The sequence below is a fragment of the Ranitomeya variabilis genome, chromosome 2, assembly GCF_051348905.1.
Source record: "Ranitomeya variabilis isolate aRanVar5 chromosome 2, aRanVar5.hap1, whole genome shotgun sequence".
NCBI lineage: Eukaryota > Metazoa > Chordata > Amphibia > Anura > Dendrobatidae > Ranitomeya > Ranitomeya variabilis.
The window spans coordinates 42,678,563-42,706,216 of record NC_135233.1 but is presented as its reverse complement, the minus strand read 5'-3'; the positions used below and the strand labels follow the sequence as shown (position 1 = coordinate 42,706,216).

At 42.3% G+C, this 27,654-nt stretch overlaps 1 protein-coding gene across 1 annotated transcript; it reads right to left on the bottom strand.

Moving 5' to 3' along the window:
• Window positions 1-99: 99 nt before the first annotated feature.
• Window positions 100-27,654, bottom strand: PRPH2 (peripherin 2). The gene is made up of 3 exons (XM_077292225.1): window positions 26,849-27,654; window positions 7,086-7,332; window positions 100-1,282 (listed from the first exon to the last, which is right to left on the bottom strand). The coding sequence occupies exons 1-3, from the start codon at window positions 27,427-27,429 to the stop codon at window positions 1,058-1,060; spliced, it is 1,053 nt and encodes a 350-aa protein (XP_077148340.1). The 5' UTR covers window positions 27,430-27,654; the 3' UTR covers window positions 100-1,057.

The window sequence follows — 27,654 nt, the reverse complement described above, 5'->3', positions numbered from 1 at the left end:
AATGAAAATCAATCCAACCTGAAATTCCCAGAAGACCGCTGTAGTTACAGCACGTTGACTTCTTGCGTTTACAGCCACTAGGGGGCGCTGATCATAAACAGTACATGTTACAATGAGTTGCAGTCAACTCTATTTACCATCGGTATTCGTTTTATTGATGTCACTAATAATGTACAAAGCTGCATTTGGTCTGGTCAAACGGGTCTTTTGCTAAAGTTATATTAACATGTCATAAAAATCCATTGTAGACAGATTTAAACAAGGTTGCACAGAGTTGACCCACTAATCTTGTTATTCGGTAACATATGAGGATTTTACAAATTTCAGTTCATATATCATGATATGATTTTTTTTCCCATTAATAAGAAGACTTTGGGACCCCGTGGACGTTTCCCAGCAGTGTTCAGCATTGTTTGAAGTTTTGCAGATGATGTTTCTTGACCATCTGGTTTAGATCAAAGTGGGCAATAAATCTCAAGCCCAAACTGATGTGCAGTCACATTGGCTTTTATACGAGAACCACTATGTATAACAAATTGGATGCCAGTGGTTGAGATTATTGAGGGGTTAGTTTCCACAAACCAGTCGATCAGCCATCTATCAGTTTACGTTCTACCAACGTTTCACTTCTTGCCTTGGGTCCCTCTGCGCCCTTCCTATATGTATATGTAATATATATATATATATATACAGTATATATTTAGTACAGTACAGCAAGCCTTCTTTCAGCCTGGAATATAAGCCTTTTACTGTGAGAATTCCTTATTGCTGTGTCCGCCAATTTAAAGGAGCAAAGTCTAATTAATAATTGCTTTATGGAAAATTTTGTAAAAAATAAAATAAAATTTGAGTACCGTAATTTAGTGTGTGTTGCATATACATACATCAAATGTGCATATTAATATATCATTTGTAGTATATACGAATGGAAATCTATTACATTTTAGAGGATTGCACATCTGGGTTTTTTTGAAAAAATAAAATTTCCAAAGTGAAAATTTTCACGTTTGAAAAGTTGACTTTTTAGAAAAAAAAAAGTCCTGGATAGTCCTGATGTTCAGCTGACCGTGGCCACTGCTGGGGTCTTGTCTCCTCCATCTCCTTCGGTGTTTTCCACCTGGTTCTTCTTACCCAAACTTTTCAGCATTCCTAAGAAAGATGCGACAGTCTCTTTCAGGCTTTTCTCCAACAGCCAGCCTTCACTTTCACATTCAGGATCTTCGGGGTTTGCTATGCTGTCCAAGCTGGTATGCAGGTAACGGAGACCAACCATGTCGCCCATCTGCAAAATAGGGTCAACCACAAAAGCTCATGAGTAAAGGAGAAATGTTCCACAAGACATATGCAAGACAATGGTCTTTATTCTTGTGTTTTTGACTGCAAACATGGCGTAGTATTAAAACATTTAAAAAAACAACAACAATGAAAACCTCGCAGACCCCATTATAAGTTACTCAATTGTACTTTGAGAGTTGATCTACCACACCAGACCTTGCTCTGTTAAGAATAAAGGATGTGGAACCTGATCTTTCTCATTGAATACATGGAGGGTGGGGCGGGGTACACAGCACTGTGGATATAGGCCCTGCCACTAGTAAACTGACACTAGGTAGGAAAAAAAAAAACATTAACTCTGGCTGGTGGGCTATACCCTTTCCACGAACACTAGGCAAAATTCCTTTGTTAGTCTTCTCGTGAGTCAGCACACCTTGCGGCCTATGCCTTGGACAATTGTCACTGCTTGTTGTGCCATTTGGCAAAGATCGTGGATTACATATCCAGCATTTAAAAAAATGCTGTTTCCAGTCTTTTCCTTTGTAGGAGACACTGACACACCCTCTACCTCCAAGACTTCCTTCACATGAAGGTCTTTCCCCACTCAAAACATTTTCTTTGATTCGTGGAATTGGTGTTCATCTTATAGAATAGAGATCTTCTCCCTGACACAGATTTTTTTAATTTATTCCCTCTGAAGGCTCTACCACCCGCATCTGCTTTGTTTGAGCAATCCACCTCCTCCAGCTCCAATGAGTTATTGTTTTGGTTCCAGATTCGAATGGTTCCAGGTTTATAAATCCAACCTGTTCACTGTTACAAGAAGGACAGCTTGGTAATAATCTTTTTGCAACCGAAGAGGCACAACAGATTTGTGCAGTTTAGAAGATTTTTTTTATGAAGTTTCTTCGATCTGTAGTAGTTGCATCACTGGAGCTTCAGGAATTCCTCTCCAGTGGACCTACATGTGCATATCTTCACATCCCCATTCTAGGTCTCACCAATGATTCCTTTGCTTCATCTCTAGTTTGTTGCCCTCTTTGTTCCCAACATGGCACTTCTCCATGTCAGGGGGTAGCAATCATTCTCTAAGTGGAAGTTGTTCTGGTGAAGACTCCCTTTTGCGAGGAGAATCGCTCCCGTCTTCAGATCTCCTTGGACTACCTGTAGCTTTGGTTGTATCCTGCACTGGTAGAAGTCATGCCATTTCAGCACATTGAATTCCTGGGAATTATCTTTGACACTCGTTTTTATTTTCCAGACAAAATTTCCTGTCTTCCGTTAAGAGTGTGATATCTATGGACAGAAACCTTGTGCTCCATCCACTTCTTCATTAAGGTCCATGCCATGATGGGCCCAGTCTTTCAAGTAGTCTCCTATGCCCAGTTTCACCCTTTTGCACTGTAGTTAATGTAAGGGTTCACCAGGAGAGGTGTATATGTTAAACCTCTGATCCAAGTGGGCACATGGACCTCAGGAGTTTGTCCAGCTTCCAGAAGACTTGTGGAATCTTGGTGACTAGGACTAACTGGAAGCTCAGCAGCAAACAGATGGAGTGGAACCCAGCAAGGATGGATCCGAGTTGAAACACAGTACTACAGATAATGAAGCAAACCAAACATGGAACACTAGAGTCTGAAACCCAAAGACACCGGTGTGTGTGTGTGTGTCAATGAGCTTTAAACAAGTCTAGGGAGATAATGTAATTGATCCACGCCAGGCAATTCGCAAAACCAGATGTGGAGCACTACAGAGGGCAGCAGATCCAGTTGAAGGGAGCAAAGCCCAGGTCAGGTGTGTAACTTCTATTCTGTCTCTCTACAGCACGTTAATTAATTTCTTGGACTTCTGCATCCAACTCCCTGTTCTAGTTCACAGTTGCTGCTCTGCTTCACGGCAGCACCTTCCTCAATTGGCAAGTGGTGACAACAAAGGTCAATTTCTCAAGCTGGGGAGTGGTATTGGGTCTTTAGAATTCAGAGCAGTTTTGGCTCTAGATCACTCTTGTGCAACGAAGAGTTGTCTTCTCTTACACTGGTCCCTCCTTCTCCAGGACAACGCTGAGTACAAACAACTGTAGTGCTTGGTCTAGGTGAGCCATCACCTGGAAACAAGTGCATTGGCCTTGAGGGAAGCTACCAGAATCCTTCAAATTACTTTCCTCAAAAATTGAATTTCTAGCGGGACCACCTCCATTCACAGTGTTTTCAGAGCTTATGCTCTTTGTCCCTTATCCCTCATACCCCATCAAAACAAGATGGCCTTATGCCCTATAACATCACTTTTCCCAAAAGTGATCTCAGTCTTCCACCTGAACAAAGACATCATCTCTTGCTTTTTCTCTGCCTTTGCCCATCCCTTTTAAGTGTTCTCTTCACCAGCTGACCGTGGTCAGTGTCATTGGGATCTACTTATCCAGAATCGGAATAGAAGCCTGGCTTTTTAATCTTCTGTATGATAGACTGTGCAAGGGCTTCCTGTCCTCCATCGTGGGTTAGATCTGAGATTCTAGAAGCCTACAAGGGTAGAGCGTAAAGTTACCGTTAATCCCATGAGGGTGTTTGGGACCTTCTTGGTGATCAGGCGTAATGCTTCCACTTTCCAGGTCTGCAAGGCTGTCACCTGAGCTTCTGTTCACATTTTTGCCAGACTTTATGCCTCGTGTGGTCTCTGCCAATGAAAGCTGGAGAGTAAGATGTTGCAGGAAGTTGACATAGTTAGCCCACCAGATGGAGCGAACACTTTTTTTGACCAGGTGTCAGCCACATACTTACATAGTTACATAGTTATTAAGGTTGAAGGAAGACTGTAAGTCCATCTAGTTCAACCCATAGCCTAACCTAACATGCCCTAACATGTTGATCCAGAGGATACTGGTAGGGTTTTTAGCCACAGTACTGTTCCACAATGTATTCAACAAAAAAGGGATTTTACGGTGTGTAGAAAAATCCATTCTTAAATATATACAGGCTCTTCTCACAAAATTAGAATATCATCAAAAAGTTAATTTATTTCAGTTCTTCAATACAAAAATTGAAACTCGTATATTATATAGAATCATTACAAACAGTGTGATCTATTTCAAGTGTTTATTTCTGCTAATGTTGATTATGGCTTACAGCCAATGAAAACCCAAAAGTAATTATCTCAGTAAATTAGAATACTTTATAACTTCAGCTTGAAAAATGATTTTAAAATCAGAAATGTTGGCCTGCTGAAATGTATGTTCAGTAAATGCACTCAATACTTGGTCGGGGTTCCTTTTTCATCAATTACTGTATCATTGCGGCGTGGCATGGAGGCGATCAGCCTGTGGCACTGCGGAGGGGTTATGGAAGCCCAGGTTGCTTTGATAGCAGCCTTCAGCTCGTCTGCATTGTTGGGTCTGGTGTCTCTCATCTTCCTCTTGACAATACCCTATAGATTCTCTATGGGGTTAAGGTCAGGTGAGTTTTCTGGCCAATCAAGCACAGTGATACTGTTGTTTGTAAACCAGGTATTGGTACTTTTGGCAGTGTGGACAGGTGCCAAGTCCTGCTGCAGAATTTAATTTCCATCTCCAAAAAGCTTGTCAGCAGAGGGAAGCATGAAGTGCTCTAAAATTTCCTAGTAGATGGCTGCGCTGACTTTGCTTTTGATAAAACACAGTGGACCTACACCAGCAGATGACATGGCTCCCCAAACCATCACTGATTGTGGAAACTTCACACTAGACCTCCAGTAGCTTGGATTGTGGCCTCTTCACTCGTCCTCCAGACTCTGGGACCTTGATTTCCAAATGAAATGCAAAATTTACTTTCACCTGAAAACAACACCTTGGACCACTAAGCAACAGTGCAGTTCTTTTTCTTCTTGGCCCAGGTAAGACACTTCTGAAATTGTCTATTGGTCATGAGTGGCTGACACAAGGAATGCGACACTTGTAGCCCATGTTCTGGACACGTCTGTGTGTGGTGGCTCTTGAAGCAATGACTCCAGCAGCAGTCCACTCCTTGTGAAACCCCCAAGTTTTTGAATGGCCTTTTCTTAACAATCCTTTTCAAGGCTGCGGTTATCCCGGTTGCTTGTGCACCTTTTTCAACCACACTTTTTCCTTCCACTCAACTTTCCATTAATATACTTGGATACAGCACTCTGTGAACAGCCAGATTCTTTAGCAATGACCTTTTGTGGTTTACCCTCCTTGTGGAGTGTGTCAATGACTGCCTTCTGGACATCTGTCAAGTCAGCAGTCTTCCCCATGATTGTGGAGCTACTGAAACAGACTAAGGGACCTTTTTAAACACTTAGGAAGCCTTTGCAGGTGTTTTTTGTTAATTATTCTAATTTACTGAGATAATGACTTTTGGGTTTTCATTAGCTGTAAACCATAATCATCAACATTAACCGAAATAAACACTTGAAATAAATCACTCGGTTTGTAATGACTTTATATAATATATGAGTTTCACTTTTTGTTTTGAAGAACTGAAATAAATTAACTTTTTATGATATTCTAATTTAGTGTGAAGCACCTGTAGATATAAATCAGTAGAGAATGACCTAGTATTGAGATGTGTCTATTCGCAGTATAATGTTATAAAAAATAATATATCTAAGAAAATGTAATATATCTTAACTTTTTGAAAATACAAATATGACCTCCATTAATCAAGGAATGCATGACGTGTAAAGACCTTGAAATCCTGGAAGAGAATCTGGCAGCATAAAGTATTGGCCTAAAGCGTGATTCCAGGTAAACAGAGCACATAGGGCCAGATTCATGCAGCTTTCGCCAAAATTCTGGTATAAAACTGGTTGAAATGTTGCAAAACTTTTGTACAACTCAAAATTGCTCAAGAATGTTTGCTACTTTTGCTTTTCTTTTTTTTTTTTTTCTTACAAGAGTTACGGCCAACTCTGCCAATTTTCTTGAAAAAAAATTTGTATAAAAAATGATTATAATTTATGCCACAAAAATGACCCCTGACTTGCGTACATTTATGGCGATTGCACATCGCTGTTGAGGAACGCCTTTGAATAAATTTGGTGCATCTTACTTGAGTGTTCCCTTAAGTATTTGGTGCAGATATTTTTGCAAGATTTCTGCATCGCTTGGCAGGAAAAAGGCAGCGGGAAAAAAACACGTTTGGTTTTTTTTTGCAATTTTTTTTACTTTCTTTTTTTTACTTTGTGTTTTTGTGCAGATTTTCCCCCACTTATTAGTATAGGTGAAAACAAAGTATGGGGGAGGGGGGTAAACACCTTTGGCTGAGAATTTTATTTGTGTATGTGTAACTGTTATTAATTTAATAAAAATTCACTTGACAAAAAAAAGTAAAGGTGAAATCTGCAGCAAAACCGTTGAAAGAATTGATGTGCTGCAGATTTAAATCTGCAAGTCTGTGCACACCCGGGCCTCTTGTGAAGAGGTCTCGTGACGTGACCACTGACCGTAGCAGCCTCTACGTCAAGAGACATCAGTATGGCAGGCAGGGTGTTCAGAGATCTGCATGGGACCATAGAGCCTTAGGAGCGAAAGGAAAGGGAAATCAGCAACAACCCGGACCTATCCTGCGTTTATTACATATCCAGCAGATATGCATACATTTTTATGATGAGGTTAATTAATTATACATGCCCTAAAATGATGCTACTGAAAAAATACAACATAATGGTAAACCTAGCTACATTACATAAAAAGGTATGTCTCTCTGAATGTGGCTTGAAAAAAAAATGACAAAATAGCAAGGACTAAAAACATAAATATCCTCTTCATGAGAATTTAAATCTAAATGCACAACAATTTTCTAATTGTGTTTCTCTTTTACCTCCATTAGCCAGACGAGTAAGACCAGTGCCCCCATAGAGCTCATCATGCTGGTGTAGTAATTGAGCAGAGCTTCCTTACAGCCCCTGTTCCATAAGTTCAGTTCTTCCGTCTGATGGTCGTAGCTGTAATGGGCACTGTTATTGGTCACCTGCATCTGGATGCATGGTCGGGGCGAGCTGGGGTTGCAGCAGCTGAAGGGTACTCCATCAATCAAGAATTTGCCATCCACATTACTTTTAATACGACTGCAATGAAAAGAAATTGAAAATGAGCAAAACACTGCAACACAGTAATGTTATATGAGAGACGTAGCCATCATTATTATCCTAGGCAGTGGAAACATAGGGGCCGTGGAGACACGGGGAGTCGGCGGGCGCCCAGGTCCGCTAGCCAAAATCACATGGACCAGGGATTGTCCCGCCTAACGCCTGCTCTCCTGATAACATGGGCATAACACTACTTAGACAATACAGGGTAAGGGTAAAACAGTGTGGCAATGCTTTATTAAACCACAAAACAGGCAGATAGCACATAGAATAGTCCCAGCAAAATTCCCCAAGATGGTGCACATTAGAGTCTCACCATTCCGCTGACTTGCCGGGATAATGGCAGATGTTACGTCAGAGCTCCCAGGGTCGGCTACCCCACCTGTAGTACACACACACACAGAGGAGGTAACGACAAGTGTAGGACGATGAAAGTCCATTTTGTCCATACAAAGTACAAGGCCAGTTGACACGAGAGTCACAACCTGGCTTATCTGAACATCTCCATGGAGCCAGGTGACCAGCGGGTCCCAATCCTAGCTTTCTCCAAACGTATCCATGGTCCAGCGATGGTCAATGGAGCAGGTCTGTATTCTTCCAACCGGAGCCGAAAACCCCTAGGTTGTTTCCTGTAGAATGATGGATCTGTGTCCCTCGTGATAGTGCCATGATATTGGCTGCTGTCCTGTCTCTGGTCCTTTGGATTTATATGTCTTGGCAGAATCTCTGGCTGTCTCTCCCCCGTCTCTCTGTCTCAGAGTCTCTTTATACAGAGGCATGTTACCTGTTTTTAGATTTACCCAGTGTCCTTCAGTCCAGCCTCACAGATAAGGGAAACAATGGTGATGACATCAAATAGCGTTACTTGATTATTTAATCTATTTGCATCGTTTTTCCCTCTCTGCTTTCGAAGTCAACAAACTGGCTCCATAATACAATGCATAATTAGCATATCAGCAAACATCATTAGTCATCAAAGATAAGCGCACACTATGTTATATGAAATATCAGCTTACAAGTCACTATTACAGGCTTACACAAGAAAAAGTATAGATAACAGCATATTATTGGTTTGCTAAAAATAGTCATCTGGGTAATTAAGATATAATCTGGTTTCTTCACTGTGGCCCATTCATCAAACAGTTTGCGACAGAGTTCAGGCACAACTCATAGTGGTCTTTTTTAACTGACACACGGCAGCTGAAAATGCACCAGTTTCATTAAACATTTGGTTAAAAACAGTTAACAACGCGTTTTGCCTGAGAACAGACTTCTTCAGGTGTCTAACTTACACATTAAGCATTTTGTGCATTTTACTCCATGGCACCGTTCGTCATCACTGCAGTACAAAATTCCAGTCTTAATGAATCTAGGCCACAGTTTCTAACTGTCCTCCCCATTTCCAATCTAGGCTTGTCACTGGCGAACGATTACATACTCTATTGGTAACCCTGTCGGTTGGGATCCACAACCTGGTGAACTTATAGCATACACCTCATTCCCAATGGCCCAGCCGACAGATCCACTTTCAGTTGACCTCATGGTGGCTTAGTGTCATGGCTGTGATGCCTGCTTGGCTTAATGTAGATAAGCAGAATTAAAAACAAAACATGGCTTGTTTCTTGTAAAAACACATGGGTTGTCTCTGGCCAGGTAGGCCCTGTTTTTGGAAAAAAGTTATGTTTTTGTCAAAACATATATCCCCTTTAACCCACATCCTTCATGATCTAATGCATAATGGCACGAAGTACGAAGATGTCTAACGATCAATTACCAATATTGGTGCAAATCGATTTGCAGCCTGGTCCATCAGCCACATCAGCAATCTGTGGTTAATGGAGGGAGCCATAAGAACTGCCTCTTATCTGGTGGCATCCACTGCTCTTCTTTTGATTAGCTGGTCTGGCATAAAGTTACTCTGTTACGTATGTCACATCAGGCCAACTAATCAAATAAAGAGCTGCGGATAATATTGTAGGTAAGAGGCGGTTGATGGCTCCCGTCCAACAACTACAGATTACTAAAGTGATTGATGGACCGAGTCCTGAGAATTGATTGGAGCCAACTCTATCACTTACCTCTTCTTTATGAGACTATGAAATCACAGAGAGTAAGTCTCATCTAATCAGTATATCATATTCTAAGTTTGACACTTGCAATGTGGACTCTAAATCTATGACGACTCATTTTTGACCCTGAACTTCAGATCAGAGTTTCTTCACCATGATACCATTTGGTATGAAGTTGATTCCTTTCCATAAAGTGGTAGACAGAATACACCAGTACTACTGACTTTCAATATTTTTTCCCGAGTAATCTGATTCACACATAATATAAAAAAATATCCCAAGGTTGGTGATTCTGTAAGAAACCAGAATTCTTTTTCTCAAACATGCCCTTTAAGAAAATAACCACTGCCTAGACCCCATACACATTAGATAAAATTCAGCTGATTTCGGTGATTTACCCATCATTTAGTGTGTATGGAGACCTCCTAACTCTTCCCAGACAGATTATTTCAACTAATAATTTGATGACGACGAGCTGGAATGTCTCCATCACTGAAAGACGGAGACAACGTGGAGAAGAGAAGAAAGAGAACAACTCCAATCAGAGAAGATGTCACTTATAAGATACCTGATGTAAATATTTATTTGTGATACTGCTTGAACCTCATCAGTACCGTGGTTCCTGTATGGCCAGCAGTCTTATGATGGCTGTTAACAACTCCCAGTATCTCCTTACCTTTGGTAAGGAGATACTAAGAGTTATAGGTTCATGCGATACAATGGTATATGGGGCTGTCCTGACATTAAACTGGATCACTGTACTGAGCTTGATGATGTATTCATGTACTAATGGTGGTTCTGGTGATGTATTTATATACTGATGGTGGTTCTGGAAATATTTACTGATGGTGGTTCTGGTGATGTATTTATGTAGAGATAGTGGTTCTGGTGATGTAGTCATGTACTGATGGTGGTTCTGGTGTTATATTCCTGTATTGATGATGATTCTGGTGATGTATTCCTGTAGTGATGATGGTCTGGTGATGTATTACTGTACTGATAGTGGTTATGGTGATGTATTCATGTACTGTTATTGGTTCTGATCCTGTACACATGTAGTAATTCATATCTCATGTTCTCATACACTTTATGCAGTTAATAGCCTCTGTGTCTGTACTGTTACATACTTAGGCAGTTAACTGGTTCATGCAGCTTTACATGAACACCCGAGCCTTACACTATGGCTGGTCCAAATAACTAAAGCAATTGTTACCATCCACCTCTTGTGTCTCCCCTTTTCCTCATAGATTGTAAGCTTGCGAGCAGCAGGGCCCTCATTCCTCCTGGTATCTGTTTTGAACTGTGATTTCTGTTATGCTGTAATGTCTGTTGTCTGTATAAGTCCCCTCTATAAGTTGTAAAGCGCTGCGGAATATGTTGGCGCTATATAAATAAAATTATTATTATTATTATATTATTATAACTGTCAGATAACATGACAAACATAGCTTTGTTAAAATATTGTGCCGTTTGGCAAGTAGTGTGCAGTCTTAACTCACTTTTTCCCTGAGGAAGCTGCTCTGTTTTGCAGCGATATGAGTGGGGTTTTCCCACTGATCCCTCATTGGAGCCATGGGTCTTGTAATATGCGTTTTCTATTGATTATTTTGCATGTGATTTAAATACCAACTTATTTGCGTTATCCTTTATGCATACTTTCCCACGGTTGAATGCATGCACACTTGCTGACTGATTTCACTAATAGCACTTCACTATTCTGGTGCTCTTTATATATGTTTATATCTACGGTATATTCCGAATCAGGGCTGGTGAAATTGCTTCTTTATGTTTTCAGTACTTACTACATGTTCAGACATATTTAACTTCTTACAGCATACTGTGGAAGATATTATCTTGTGGTTTTGGACTTGACTATTATTATCGATTTTACTCAAAGACCCATTAGGGCCTCTACGGTCATATTGGTATGTTATTGATTGCATATATTTCAACTTAGAGGTATCTTACAATAATGTTATACTTATTATTGTTGCATTTCATCGTTGTACAGTGATTTATACATATCTATGGGGTTGTCATCAGGGGCATACATAGAACTCATTGGGCCCCGGAGCAGATGTTGTCATTCCCCCCCCCCCCAAAAAAAAAAAAATAATAATATTCTGCGGACACAAAATGGCATATCTCATAACTTTGCAGCCTTTACAGACTAATTTTCCTCTTATTGAAGCCCTAGATTCCCCTTTCACTACACCCGTAAAGTATGATGCCAAAAAGTGCCACACAAACACTGTATGATACCCCCAGAGTGAATTCCTCCACCGTAACCTCCACACGCACAGCATGGTCACCCTACTGTACCTTACCTCAACTCCCGCGGCAAAGTATGGTGACCCCAATACAGTATGATCCCCCAACTGTGACCCCCCTACAGTATAATGGCCTCACACCTCACCATGCATAATAATGGCCCCCATTAGCCCTCCACACAGTATGATGGGCCCAATACAAACCTTCACAATGTATAATTGTTTGAATACAGTAAAATAGCCCCCAAATAGCCCTCCATAAAGTATAAAGGCTCCCACACAGCTTTTCAAATATTATAATGACTCCCACATAGCCCTCCAAATATCATAATGGCCCCACATAGATCTCCATATATTATAATAGCCCCCACATAGTCCTCCTCATAGTATAATGCACCCCCATACTTATCCATACAGTTTAATGCACCCCATAGTCCTCCATACAGTATATTGCACTCCCCATAGCCCTACATACAGTACAGTGCACTCCCAATAGTCCTCCATATAGTATAATGCAATCCATAGACCTCTATATAGTGTAATGCACTCGTCATAGTCCCCCATACAGTATTATGTCCACTACAATAAAAAAAAAAATACAATACTCATCTCTCCTTATTGTTGTCCCGCTGCTCTGGACTCTGCAACGAGCGTTCTGAAGTGTACACGAAGCGAACGCCATGTAGTGACTTCATCGCGCCTGCCGCACTGAAACGTCAAACGCTGAGGAAGAATGATGGAAGAGGGAGCATCAGCTGAACATTTGAACGTGTGATGACAGGCGGGGGGCCTGGTGCCGGTGCTGGCACTGGCCATCCTCGGCTCACTGGCCTGCCGCCATCGGCGGGATGCCACTGGTTGTCATGGTTTTAATTGTGGAGTTAGTGTATATGATGTTTAATACATTTCATTGTTCAGTACTTCTGTGTGTGCACATTTTTCTGTATTGATTTTAATCTTTCTCTAATCATTGATTATGGTTCTTGTTATATATTCCTGTACTTATGGTGGCTCTTGTAATGTACTCCCGTACTGATTGTGGTTATGGTGATGTATTCATGTATTGTTATTGGTTCTGATCCTGTACACATGTTGCAATCCATAACCTGTCAGATAACGTGACACACAGCTAGGATAAAGTATTGTGCTATCTGACAAGTTAAGGGTTACTACATCTCTATTTATGTTCTGACTATTAGTTATAAAATTAAGCACTGTAGCATGCCAATCCTCAATGTCAGAATTCGGCTTTGCTTGCTGGTTCCAGAGGTCATCATGTGACCACTCATATGCGAGTTTCATAATTACGGTCGCATGTCAACTATCTTCTCTCAACGAAACAGCTGCAGTAGTTTTTTGCTGAACATTAATAGAATTAAGAAGAGAAGCTCGTGGGCTCATGACTGTATGCACATTACATATGAATGGTTACAAGGTGACTACTCTAACCGCTTAAGCTGTGTATAGGAGAGCAGCGCCAAAATGTATTTTTGCCCCAATGCCCGAAAATGTAGATTAATTTCTGACATACAGAAGTTCTCCTCCTTCCTCTGTCTCCTTTAAGCCAAGTAGGTGGGAAGGTGCTCTAATCTGCTTGGCCATGCCAAGGGTGCACCAAGCGACTGTGCTTGGTTTGAACAGTCATTTTATGATGACAGATCCATTACAACTGTTTTGACTGGCTGGACGGTAATCAGAGTGTCGTATTGTATGAACTGTCGGTGATCAGGTGTAATTTTGTGGTTCTGTTTTCTGGATGTTTATCTAGACTGGAGTCAAAGAGACTTTGTAAACTAATCTGGCATACAAGGTTTGCAGAAGAATAAGATTTTGGCATATAGCAGAGTTGTGATTTGCCAACAGTTGAACTGGGCATTAATAGGTCTGGCTTATCTCAAACCTAGGAATGAAGTGGCATGTTGAGCAAAAGAAAAAGTAACCTGGTACATAGCAGAACTAGGGTAGAAGTATCCTGGCACCAGGGTGATATCGAGAAACTTCAGCGTTCCCCAAAGAATCTTACAATGGGCCCAACTCCACTATAAAGGTCATATCGATCTTATTTCTGTCATCCCTTTATCCACAGCAATCACTAAGGATGCATTCACATGGCATATCTATCGGGAACGAGCATTCTTAGGAATGCATACTGATAGCAGTGCTTTGTAAAGCAGCTGTGTATCACCCAACAAAAGATCAAAACACTTGTTCATCGGACTGAAACGATCTTCTGGCTTGCTTAAAATAATCATCATTCTCGGCAGCACATCACGCTGAGTTAGCAGAACGTGCTGCCGAGGACATTAAAAGCCTGTACACACATCCTGTGTGTATCATAAGCAAAATCTGCCTGTGTAAACGGTCCTGCGTGACCGCCAATTGGCAAACATGTAACCGAGCCACTTAGTAGTTATGGATCTACAGTATTACTTTGTCTCATAGTCATTAAAGCGTCATATACAGTGCCTACAAGTAGTATTCAACCCCCTGCAGATTTAGCAGGTTTAATAAGATGAAAATAAGTTACAGCCTTCAAACTTCAAACAAAAGCAGGATTTATTAACAGATGCATAAATCTTACAAACCAAAAAGTTTTGTTGCTCAGTTAAATTTTTATAAATTTTAAACATAAAAGTGTGGGTCAATTATTATTCAACCCCTAGGTTTAATATTTTGTGGAATAACCTTTGTTTGCAATTACAGCTAATAATTGTCTTTTATAAGACCTGATCAGGCCGGCACAGGTCTCTGGAGTTATCTTGGCCCACTCCTCCATGCAGATCTTCTCCAAGTTATCTAGGTTCTTTGGGTGTCTCATGTGGACTTTAATCTTGAGCTCCTTCCACAAGTTTTCAATTGGGTTAAGGTCATGAGACTGACTAGGCCACTGCAACACCTTGATTTTTTGCCTCTTGAACCAGGCCTTGGTTTTCTTGGCTGTGTGCTTTGGGTCGTTGTCTTGTTGGAAGATGAAATGACGACCCATCTTAAGATCCTTGATGGAGGAGCGGAGGTTCTTGGCCAAAATCTCCAGGTAGGCCGTGCTATCCATCTTCCCATGGATGCGGACCAGATGGCCAGGCCCCTTGGCTGAGAAACAGCCCCACAGCATGATGCTGCCACCACCATGCTTGACTGTAGGGATGGTATTCTTGGGGTCGTATGCAGTGCCATCCAGTCTCCAAATGTCACGTGTGTGGTTGGCACCAAAGATCTCGATCTTGGTCTCATCAGACCAGAGAACCTTGAACCAGTCAGTCTCAGAGTCCTCCAAGTGATCATGAGCAAATTGTAGACGAGCCTTGACATGACTCTTTGAAAGTAAAGGTACCTTACGGGCTCGTCTGGAACGGAGACCATTGCGGTGGAGTACGTTACTTATGGTATTGACTGAAACCAATGTCCCCACTGCCATGAGATCTTCCCGGAGCTCCTTCCTTGTTGTCCTTGGGTTAGCCTTGACTCTTTGGACAAGCCTGGCCTCGGCACGGGAGGAAACTTTCAAAGGCTGTCCAGGCCGTGGAAGGCTAACAGTAGTTCCATAAGCCTTCCACTTCTGGATGATGCTCCCAACAGTGGAGACAGGTAGGCCCAACTCCTTGGAAAGGGTTTTGTACCCCTTGCCAGCCTTGTGACCCTCCACGATCTTGTCTCTGATGGCATTGGAATGCTCCTTTGTCTTTCCCATGTTGACCATGTTTGAGTGCTGTTCACAAGTTTGGGGAGGGTCTTAAATAGTCAGAAAAGGCTGGAAAAAGAGATAATTAATCCAAACATGTGAAGTTCATTGTTCTTTGTGCCTGAACTACTTCTTAATACTTTAGGGGAACCAAACAGAATTCTGGTGGGTTGAGGGGTTGAATAATAAATGACCCTCTGAAAAAACTTTTCCCAATTTAAAAAAAAAATAAACAAAGAAATAACATTCTTTTTTGCTGCAGTGCATTTCACACTTCCAGGCTGATCTACAGTCCAAATGTCACAATGCCAAGTTAATTCCAAATGTGTAAACCTGCTAAATCTGCAGGGGGTTGAATACTACTTGTAGGCACTGTAAAGACACAGTCCATATTCTTTCCATCAACTGTGGCTCCTCTTTTTATCTCAGCGCTGCACCTGATCTTAGGCAGCACAGGAGTGTGGAATTAGAATATTTGGGTAAGATAAAGAAGTAGATTTAGACATAAATGAGCCACGAGGTAGACATTCCCATATAGCTAATAGCCTATATGTGCTTCCGCCTTGTCATGACCAACCGTAGTTTATGTTTTGAAAAAAAAAAAAAACAATCACCCATAGGTTGAATTATTGGCAATAAACATTCAGAATAACTCAAGCTAAATCATACTCTTTAAAGGGCCACTGTCACCCCCTCCAGCCGTTATAAACTAAAAGAGCCACCTTGTGCAGCAGTAATGCTGCATTCTAACAAGGTGGCTCTTTTAGTTTTTGCTTCAGCTATTCCCTCAATAAAGCGTTTTAAAATTTGCCCTAAATACCTGTCTTTAGACCTGGAGGCGGTCCGAAGCCTCCTCTGTGAATCTCCCAACGGCCGTCACTCTTCTCTTCAGGGGCGATGGTCGCCGTCCCCTTCGCGCTGTTTCTTCTTAAATCCGGCGCCTGCGCTGTGCGTGCCTGCCTGGGGCAGGCGCAGTCTTCATTGTCCGTCATAGCTCAGATCCAGGGTGCCTGACTGCGCCTGTGCGGGCAGTGCGGCCACCCTGTTGCTGAATCCACGCCCCGCACTGTGTTATTCATTATGCACAGTGCGGGGCTGGGGTTCCTGGGCATGCGCACTGCGCTGTTCAGACGGTCCCCCGCCTTCCAGCGTTGCCGTAATATACAGGTTTCCTTGCCAGCGTTTGGAATGAAGCAGCCGCAAATAACAATGCTGGAATGCGGGGGAGCTGGGGGACCGTCTGAACAGCGCAGTGCGCATGCCCAGGAACCCCAGCCCCGCACTGTGCATAATGAATAACACAGTGCGGGGCGGGGATTCAGCAACAGGGTGGCCGCACTGCCCGCACAGGCGCAGTCAGGCACCCTGCATCTGACCTATGACGGACAATGAAGACTGCGCCTGCACCAGGCAGGCACGCACAGCGCAGGCGCCGGATTTAAGAAGAAGCAGCGCGAAGGGGGCGGCGACCACATCCCCAGAAGAGAAGAGTGACGGCAGTTGGGAGATTCACAGAGGAGGCTTCGGACCGCCTCCAGGTCTAAGGACAGGTATTTAGGGCAAATTTTAAAACGCTTTATTGAGGGAATAAGTGAATCAAAAACTAAAAGAGCCACCTTGTTAGACTGCAGCATTACTGCTGCACAAGGTGGCTCTTTTAGTTTATAACGGCTGGAGGGGGGTGACAGTGGCCCTTTAAGTAGCTGTGCACTCTTGTTTGTCAACAGCTGTTCCTCCCGACTGTCTTCGGCGTGCTCGAATAATATGTTCGAGTCCCCGTAGCTGCATGTCTCGTGGCTGTTCAACAGCCACAACCTATTCAGGGATTGTCTATCAAACAGGCAATCCATACATATGTTGCAGCTGTCGAACAGCCACGAGACTTTCAGTCGCAGGGACTCGAACATAGTATTCGAGCACGCCGAGGACACTTGGTTAGCACCCAAGCATGCTGCGATAACACCTTGTACCAGCACGCTCGCTCATCACTAATGGCCAATCCTTCTTTTCCCTGGTGGCCCCCATGCAAATTAGATGGTCGGTAGATCCTGCTGTTAATAAGGTCTTCAAATCATAATTACCTATTATATTTGGGCATCTTAAAGAGGACTGGTCATCCACCATCAATATGCTTTGTTTAACCTCTTGTAAATGATGCTGTTCTTATAAATCTGGTGCTATATATTTTTTGTATCTGCAACTCTCTGTTCCTGAGATATGGCGCGCCCTTTTCCCTGTGTATAAATCCAGTCTTTTTAGCCAACTGGCCATAGTCATCAGTAAGACACCACAATGAAGGGTTGAAGACCACATGGATTACCAAATTAGATCTACATACAGAAAAGATGGAGACTGTATGTCAGAAATGAAGTGGCACAGGAACACAATAAAAACAACGCCAGATTCAGGAGAACACCGGCATTTACACAAGGTAAAAAAAAAATTACATATTTATGGCAAGCGACTGGTCCTTTTTCAGTGAGACTCATACATTGCAGAATGGTCAGGACTTTTGACTCTTCTTTAAAACTAACATCAGTTCTACTGTAGCCTTTAATAATTCATACCCTGCTCATATGACCAGAGTGTTCATGTGCAGGAGGAAGTCACGAAGGATAGATCCAAGGCCTGCATTATGGGATGATGAAGGCAGACTAGTCACTTGCCCGGGGCCCCCTGGCACAGAGGGACCAATGCTGTGTCCCCTCTAGTCTACTGTTGTAATCAGGCTTGGACTGGTCTATCTTAGAAACGGTGGATCCTCCGGTGGGCCCCCCAATGTTTACAGGAGCTTCACATATTAATAGTGATAGAGATTGAGGACCTTCCCTGAACACTGCATCTTGCTGTTTACCAGGGAGCTGTGGGCCTCAGCAACAGACAATCCGGGCCTCTTTTTTCCATGATGGACAGAGCAGGGCACCAACAGCTCTGATTGATAGATGTTGGCCAAACGAGCGTTCACCCAACAGCTACAGTATGTCAGTCGTATGGACTCCTTTAGATCTTGACTTGGGTTGTCTTTGACCTTATCTACCTTATGCCTCATTCCTGGCTTTGTCACCTGGTTTTTGCTCTCCTCTCTGAATTTTTACATAAACCTGTAAGTTTGTTTTTCCCATATCTGACAAATCCTGTGTTCTTACCTACACACAACTACGCTTATACTGTCTGCATCCGGCCACCAACCCGATACTGTCATGGAGAACCCTTCCAGCGGCTTCCCTGCAGAAATGCAAAAAATGATCCAAATGACAACACCATGGAAATTATGGAAAATGGTGAAGTTAAAGGAATTGTGTGTTGAATCACATGGGCTTAGAAAGACACAGCAGCTATTGTTTTGTGACAGAATCAAGGATTCATCATAGCACCAAAAGCATAGCTAAAAAAAGCAAAGTTTATTAAAATATCACAAAAATAGTCACATGACAAATGCAAACCACAAGTGTGAACCAAATAAACAAGACGATCATGCCAAACTAGGATTTTGTTTTTCGCTGTTCTCCTAGGTAAAGATCGCGAGTATTCCCAATGTAGGCTACTGGACAGGTATATATTCGCATACGTTGGCCAGTGATTCTCACTGTAAAAACAAGTATACTGCACAGTATAGGTTTCCTTGCTATGTCCCTCCATTGGATGGTGCTTTCAGATACTGTGAAATAAAAGGTACGCCAACATTTACTGATCCTGCATAACGCCACTCTTTGGGGATTAGAGAAGTAACTCAAACTGAAAAGTTTTTAGCATTCATTTTACGGCTGGTGAGAATAAGATGCAAAGTTTGTGATTTGCAGCAATCTCCAATATTTAATGGAGTGTTCTTTTTTTTATACTCCTCGTGAATATAGATATTCTGTGTATATTTCTTAAGACACTCCCTGTGTCCACCCAGCTTAGGACTCATGCAGACATCCGTGAAACTCAGTCTGAGCAAGCACCACAATGCGCGGACCAAAATTAGACAGGTTCATCAATATATGCCTCAAGGGAAAATCTCCATATCTATGGCCAGGAAAGAAGGTCATAATAATTTGGATATTAGTTTTATAGAGCATGCAGCAACACAGAACTACTGGTATGGCGCTAAGGATTTCCTCTACATTATCGGGTCGTTGTGCTTAGACGGAGAGTGTTTTTTTTCTGATGGATTAACCTGCAGGGCTCCAATCCTTAAACATGGATAATAGTGAGCTAATAAGCCAGCTCTGGGTTATATATAACCTGGAAGAATGTCTTCTGCCTACGCAGCGTATCGTCTCCAGCGTCTTCTCGAGTCTCGAATTGTCATACCACTATTTACACAGCAAGACTTTGTAATATCCTGCAGGTAAGCAAAATGGCCACAAAAGTGAACATATGGATAAAGATAACACTGTACATAGTGTAACACTCAGCACAACACATTATATATAACTACAGCTTAATACAGTGGATATAAAAAAAAGTCTACACGTTCCTGTTAAAATTTCAAGTTTTTGTCAAATTAAAATATCAAACCAAGAAGAATCATTTCAGAACGTTTTCCACCCTTAATGTCACTTATAAAATGTACAAATCCATTGATACACAAACTGAAATCACTTTGGGGGAGAAAATAAAAATAACGAAACTAAAATAATGCAGTTGCATAAGTGTGATTATAATTGGGGAAGTGGTTGTAATGACAATGAGCCAATCACATTTACTCTCATGTTACATAGTAGTCAGTACACAGCTGCCATCATTTACTGTGATTGTGATTAACTCCAAATAAAATTTAGTAGGAGTTTCCCACAATTTTATTAGTTGCATTTTACTGCAAAAGCCAGGATCCTTAAACAGCCTACAACACAGCAAAGGGATCTAATTTTTAAAAGTTATCAGTCTGGAGAAGGGTACAAAAATATTCCAAGGCATTAGATATACCATGTAACATGGTGAAGACACTGAACAAGAAGTGACTTAAATTTGACCCAGTACTGACATTACCTAGAACTGGACGTCCCTCAAAAAATTTATGAAAATATAAGATGAAAATAGGTCCAGGATGCTGCCAGGAAGCCTACAACAACATTAATGGAACTACAGGAATTTCTGGCAAGTACTGGATGTGTGCTACATGTGACAACAATCTCCCATGTTCTTCATATGCCTGGCATGTGGGTAGGGTGGAAAGACGGTAGCCTTTTCTTACAAAGAAAAATATCAAAGCTTGGTTGTGTTTTGCCAGAACCTACATCTGCCAAAAACATGTGGGAAAATGTGTTATGGTCTGATGAGACCAAGGTTGAACTTGTTGGCCATTAAATTAGAAAGGTATGTTTAGTGAGAAGTCAACACTGTTCATCACCAAAGGAATACTATACCAACAATGAAGCATGGTGGAAGCAGCATTGTGTCCAGCTGTTTTTCAACTGCTGGAACTGGGGCTTTAGCCAAGGTAGAAGGGATAATGAAACAACAAGTGCTACAAAACCTTCAGGCTTCTGCTAAAAAGCTAAAGATGTATAGGAAATTTACCTCACAGCATGACAACGATCTTAAGCATACCTCTAAATCAACAAAAGAATTGCTTCATCAAAAGAAAATCAAAGTTTTATAATAGCCCAGCCAAAGCCCAGACCTGAAATCAATTGAAAATCTATGCCTGACGCTGATCTATCTTACAGTTATTATGTTCTTTAGAAGGACGTAGATCTGGGGATTTATTCTGACGGAATATAGGCTGAACTGGATGGACAAATGTCTTTTTTTGGCCTTACTAACTATGTAACTATGTTACTATACATAGAAGAGGATTCTTTACTGTTAGGGCAGTGAGAATCTGGAATTCCTTGCCTGAGGAGGTGGTGATGGCGAACTCAGTTGAGGGGTTCAAGAGAGGCCTGGATGTCTTCCTGGAGCGTAACGAAGATGGTGCTGTACACAGGAGATGCCCCCAGCAATCTGACAGATCTAGAGTTACTGCAAGGAAGAGTGGGCAGAGATTGCCAATTCTACATGTGCCATGCTTATAGACTCTTACCCCAAAAAAGTGAATGCAGTCATAAATTCAAAGGGGACCTCTACAAAGTATTAGTTTAAGGGTGTGCGTATTTATACACCGACATTATTTTAGTTCTTTATTTTTCCTTTTTCCACCTGAAAATATTTCAGTTTAAATTTTAATTAAATTGTACAGATTATGGGACACAATAAAGGTGGAAAAGGTTCTGAAATAATTCTTCTTGGTATACATTTTTTTACATGACAAAAACCTAGCATTTGTAGACTTTTTATATCCAATGTATATTACAGCACAGGACGTTTATATGTATGAAGCTGTTATAGTGATCCCCTTGTAAAATGACTGCAGTAGGCAGCAATCAGAGGCGGAACTGTAAGTATCTTGGACCAAAATGCATAATCTGCAACATGACCCCAATTTACCGAGTGCTATTTACAATACCAGTGACTTCTTATGTGGGAAAGAGGACAAAGGGCACTCGCAACCACCAGGGCCCATGTGCCCTAATATCCTGGTAGCAATTACCAGATTTTCTTATGCTTGATGGTTGCAAATACCCAGAGAAGCACAGCAAGCTTGGTGGTTGCAGATTACCATTATTGAAACTACAGTAAATACGTGAATGTTGTTAAATTAAATTTCCTAGTTTGTTTCTGAGCTGACCCTCACTAAAGCTGTGGACTGTCCAGTACATCACTGGTCCACTGAAAGTTGGGTTGTGTCCAGAGTTGCTGCCAGATTTTGTTTGTTTCACCGCCTGCCCGCTTGAGTGCTACCTGTGGAGTTGCACTAGTGTTTCTCCAATCGTCTTGCCAAGCCCCTCCAGACGTTCTTTGGCGACCAAGTCACTACATGTCACAATGCTAATTTTATTTGCTAAGTCAGCCCCTTACATAGTCAGAGAAGGGGCTAGCTTAGCTATTGAAATGAGCAGTCTGACATCCTCCTCCATACACAACTCTGATCGAATGCTGAAACAGGGAACACTTTCTTGTGTCGGGCACAAACTGGACCTGCTGGGACCCGGCACTGGAGCCTGTAGCTAAAGAACAGATCACCTTTCAGATGTTAACTTAATTAGTAAGTTGAAGAATGTAGCAATTGTTAAATATCTTTTAATTCAGTACCCCGTATAACAGTACTACACACGGGGTGACTAACGAGCCAAAGGACAATATTAACAGACCTTGCAACATACAGAACACTAGATGTATTTTCACTGTACACAGGAGAAGGGTTTCCACTTTAACCACTCTTTTACAGGGACCCAGTTATCTTGTGCCATCATTCTTAGCCAGTCCACTCGCTGACGGGATAGCATCACATTCAAACCATACGACTAACGAGGCCACTTGCTCCTTCTTTCACATACTCCATCAATGTTGTAACTTAAAATTTGGTGACTCTAATGCAAAGTCTACAGCAAGACACCCAACTATCAAAGTCAACATCTTTAATAGCATTGTTATTTTTATATGGGCCGAGAGGACCCTTTGGGACCCCCCCCCCCCCCAGGCTCCAGGGCCTGGATGTGATTGCAACCCCCACACTCATTACAGTTACCCCCCTACAGTCCACTCTGACCTCACGATGGTTTGCCGCACAACTGAAGCTCATACACAACCCACAGAGTACTACTGACTCAGAACTGAAGTTATCAGCAGTCACACAGACTCTTAGAATAGACAACAATCACTGACTGAGATGTTGTACAGATGAGACACACATTCTACCACTCGTTTCTTCACCTACTCCTCAATGACATTACATGGATCTTGTTGCACCGTACTGCTCTGGCACCTCTCACACAGTTGACCAACCGAACAGCTTTTACGTAGGCACTCTTGTTCCACCTCAATAACACTATCACAATGGACATGGACAAGCCCAGGCCCAACGGGAACATAGGCCAACAATCGGTGCTCAAGACATGATAAGACAGCACTCTTCTTCTTCCCTCTGGTACCAAAACACTGTTTTTAAAGACTTCGCATTGTCCCTTTCCAACAGAATTGTGGCACAGCTATTCAGTGCCACAAAACTCACATCTACGCCAAGGTCCGTCACTCAACTGCTCTGATCAGGCATGGTGGGGCCATCCTGTACCATGACCTCACGTAATTGCTGGTAAGTTCCAAAGTGGCTGGGTTGGGGTCTGTTGCACCACTTTGTTGCAAACTTATATCTCTCTGCAGATATAGTACTCTTTCCAGACTCCTTTGAGGCTTCCCTTTGTCAGACCCTTTTTTTTCACCACCACTATCTCCCTGCAGCCTTATTCTTTTCTCTCCTTGGTAACAGGGGATGTCTACCTCCAATTCACTTGCAGCAAGCAGCTTCTTTATATAACCTCCTCTTCACCACTTCTACATCGGAACTAGGCAGTGGGCAGCACATTGGCTCAGTGGTTAGCACTGTACAGTGGGCAGCACATTGGCTCAGTGGTTAGCAGTAGCACTGTACATTGTGCAGCACATTGGCTCAGAGGTTAGCACTGTACAGTGGGCAGCACATTAGCTCTGTGGTTAGCACTGTACAGTGGGCAGCACAATTGCTGAGAGGTTAGCACTGTACAGTGGGCAGCACATTGGCTCTGTGGTTAGCACTGTACAGTGGGCAGCACATTGGCTCAGTGGTTAGCACTGTACAGTGGGCAGCACATTGGCTCAGTGGTTAGCACTGTACAGTGGGCAGCACATTGGCTGTGGTTAGCACTGTACAGTGGGCAGCACATTGGCTCAGTGGTTAGCACTGTACAGTGGGCAGCACATTGGCCCTGTGGTTAGCACTGTACAGTGGGCAGCACATTGGCTCTGTGGTTAGCACTGTACAGTGGGCAGCACATTGGCTCAGAGGTTAGCACTGTACAGTGGGCAGAACGTTGGCTCAGTGGCTAGCACTGTACAGTGGGCAGCACATTGGCTCAGTGGTTAGCACTGTACAGTGGGTAGCACATTGGCTCAGTGGTTAGCACTGTACAGTGGGCAGCACATTGGCCCTGTGGTTAGCACTGTACAGTGGGTAGCACATTGGTTCAGTTGTTAGCACTGCACAGTGGGCAGCACATTGGCTCAGTGGTTAACACTGTACAGTGGGCAGCACGTTGGCTCAGTGGTTAGCACTGGTCAGTGGGCAGCACATTGGTTCAGTTCTTAGCACTGTACAGTGGGCAGCACATTGGCTCAGTGGTTAGCACTGTTGCATTTCAGCACTGGGTTCTAATTCCACCAAGAACAACATCTGCAAGGAGTTTGTATGTTCTTCCCGTGTTTTCGTGGGTTTCCTCCGGGTTCTCCGGTTTGCTCCCACATTCCAAAGACCTATTGATAGGAAATTTTGATTGTGAGCCCCAATGGGGACAGTGATGATATGCGTGTTTAAAATAAATACAAATTTCATTTACCTCTCCCCCACTCCCGTTACATTGAATATGACCAAACCCGGTACAAGCATTTGTAAGCAACTGAAAACTGAGTTAAAAACTGAGGTAGCCTAACCAACAAAGTTTTCAGTGAATCTGATATAACTTCATAAGGAGTCATAGACATAATACGAATCATAAGGATAACCAGTGCATCCATGAAGGATCACATTGACCACGTGGCATCTTCTGGTGGGCCAAGGGACTGAAGCAGTAGCAGGCCTTAACGGTTAACCAAATGACGGCCCCTTCAGGACTTACTTTACCGCTAGGGTCTATTTCCTTTGGGATGATTCACAAAACAACCCTAAATGTTATTGATGTGTCCTGTGTGTATGATAACAAAGTTTGCAAAGCAATAAAAAGTGACAGTGTAGAAATCAAGTGACAGCTTCACCGCCATTATTCCCCCCCCCCCCCCATTTTATACAAGAGGGAAAGGTCTAGCCTCTAGTAAGGTATTATAGGTAAGAGGGCAAATGGGATACTGGAAATGATTTTTTTTAAGTGAATGCCATTACTTGGCATTCATGTAAAAAAAAGCCATGCTCCATTTAAGACGATGAGTTCTGATGATTCACAAGACCCAGCAGTTTTCTAAGTTCTTCATCCAGAAAAGATCTGGAGAAGGTCTTTACCTGTTTGATCTCCAGAACACCCATGGACCTTGCATCCTTCAATGTGGATCCTGATATGATTAAGGTCCCTAGATCCTTTGACATTTCCTTCAAGTGCCCTTCTAATAATTCAGCACCCTCAATCTACCATTGGGTGCATTTCTGCCTTATCTCATTCCCAAAATGAAGGACTAATAGGAAATCTCTTCCATAGAAAGTTCCCTTTAGTGCACATTCACACTCGACAGAGTAGTTGAAGACGTTTCTGCTATGGAAAATCAGATCCATTCAAGTAAATGTTGTAGTTTTTGGTGACGAGCACATGGATTTCAAAACAATCACAGAAATGTCTGAAGCTAATCTGCCACCTGCGAATATTCCCTTTATGCTACAAACAAAACTGTGAAAAAGCGCAAAGCTTGAAGTTTTTGTTTAATCCAAAGTTAATCATTTCAAGTTAAAAACATTTCCTAAAAGTTACTCGCTCCAAAGCCAACTAACAACCTTGAGAGAAATAGCCCCATCACGTGTAAATGCGAAATGTCCAACCTCATTTCACGGAAACCATGGTCTGTTCCATGGTCAAAAACACATCCCTATCTCCAATCAGACAATGCAACTTTTTGTTTTCACGAAGATGCCACCATGACCAGTTTAAAAAAAACTATAAAGAGGGGGATGAAGAACAGGGACGTTGCACACTACCAGGTAGGATGATGGAACAAGGTGGTCATAGGTTAGGTGGCCATATGGAAAATCAAGTCAAACATTAAGAGGTTGGAGTAGTTGTGTGCGCAATATGGTTCACATGGACACGAAGGGTTGACCTGCCTTATATTAGATTTTATTGCCAAATTATTAGCATACTAGCTCATTGAAACTCAAATGGAACGATGCATGTATGTCGCACGTAAGTATTTATCTGGTCATTGCCCTTGTGTCTATGGACAGCATGACCCAGATTCTGCAGATAATCCAATCAAGGACTCTAGTCCAGATCTTCAGTGAAGAGAACCAGCCCTAAGAATACACATATGAATGCATACCTATTCGTAAAGGGCATAGATACAGGGAGCATAGAGATGGCAGTTTTACATGGGCATGGGTGTCTGATGGTGGTCAAAGACCTGTAAGACACCCGTAATATAAGTGTCACATGACAACCCTCCATAGATCTCTCCACCCTACGGTCCTACTGGACCAGACATAGATTAAGTGGGTATTGTTATTGTTGACATAATAAAGACATAGCAATGCAATATGAATTTATTACATTTTATGATATCTTAGCCATACCTAGGACTGCAAAAAAATACATATTGTCCACAAACAACACATCTCTGAAGACTTTTAGATTTTGGAAGCCCATTCATACCCTAATGGATGTGAATAATAGAGAGAACATGACAGTATCCCAATGAGTTGTACGTGACTAGTGTCTACTTACTCTTTCACCTCCTTGGAACTGAAGTCCAGGTATCGGTTGCTGACCCATTGAAGCTCAAACCAATCTCTATAGCCATTGTTCCCACAGCATTTGAACTCAATCTGGAGCAGATCTATGGTCTTCTTCATGAAGCATCTCCCTGGGGTGTCTGTATCCTTGTAGTAACGCATCCCACTCTTCAGCCCATGCGCCAGGGTGCTCTCCAAAGACCCGCGGGTCACCAAACACAAGACGGCAATGAAGAAAATGAAGATGTTGAAGATCATGCAGATGAACAGATAAGGTTTCAGGATTGGCCTCCACTTTGCAAATTTTGCAGGATCCAGTGAATCGTAACAGATTTTACCAGCAAACGCATTAAGGGAACAGACCAGTGCCCCCATAACGATGAGGGAATTGGGCACAAAATGGCTTTCCGCATTATCCATCACTTCGCTTCTCTTCCTCAGCTCAATTTTAAGGAACAATCCCATGGCAAAGAGAGCAATGCCGGCTAGAACACTGCACCAGTTCAACAGCCATACCCCTTGAGCCAATTTGACACGTTTCCGCAGGTTAAATTTCATTTTCATCATCGCCATGTTGACCGAGTGAAGATTGGGGCTTTGCTTAAATTTTCAATGGTTCTTATAGCGGATAAATAAATCGATTTTGAGGTTCCGTCAGTCCATAAGTGGCTGCATAGGGTTTGGTTCTTTCATATTGACCACCGTACCCCTAAAAATGGAGGGAGAAATTAACTTATTCTACAGGACTTAAATGCAATTCTGAAATGTTATCGACCGTGAGGAGCCACAGCTATATCT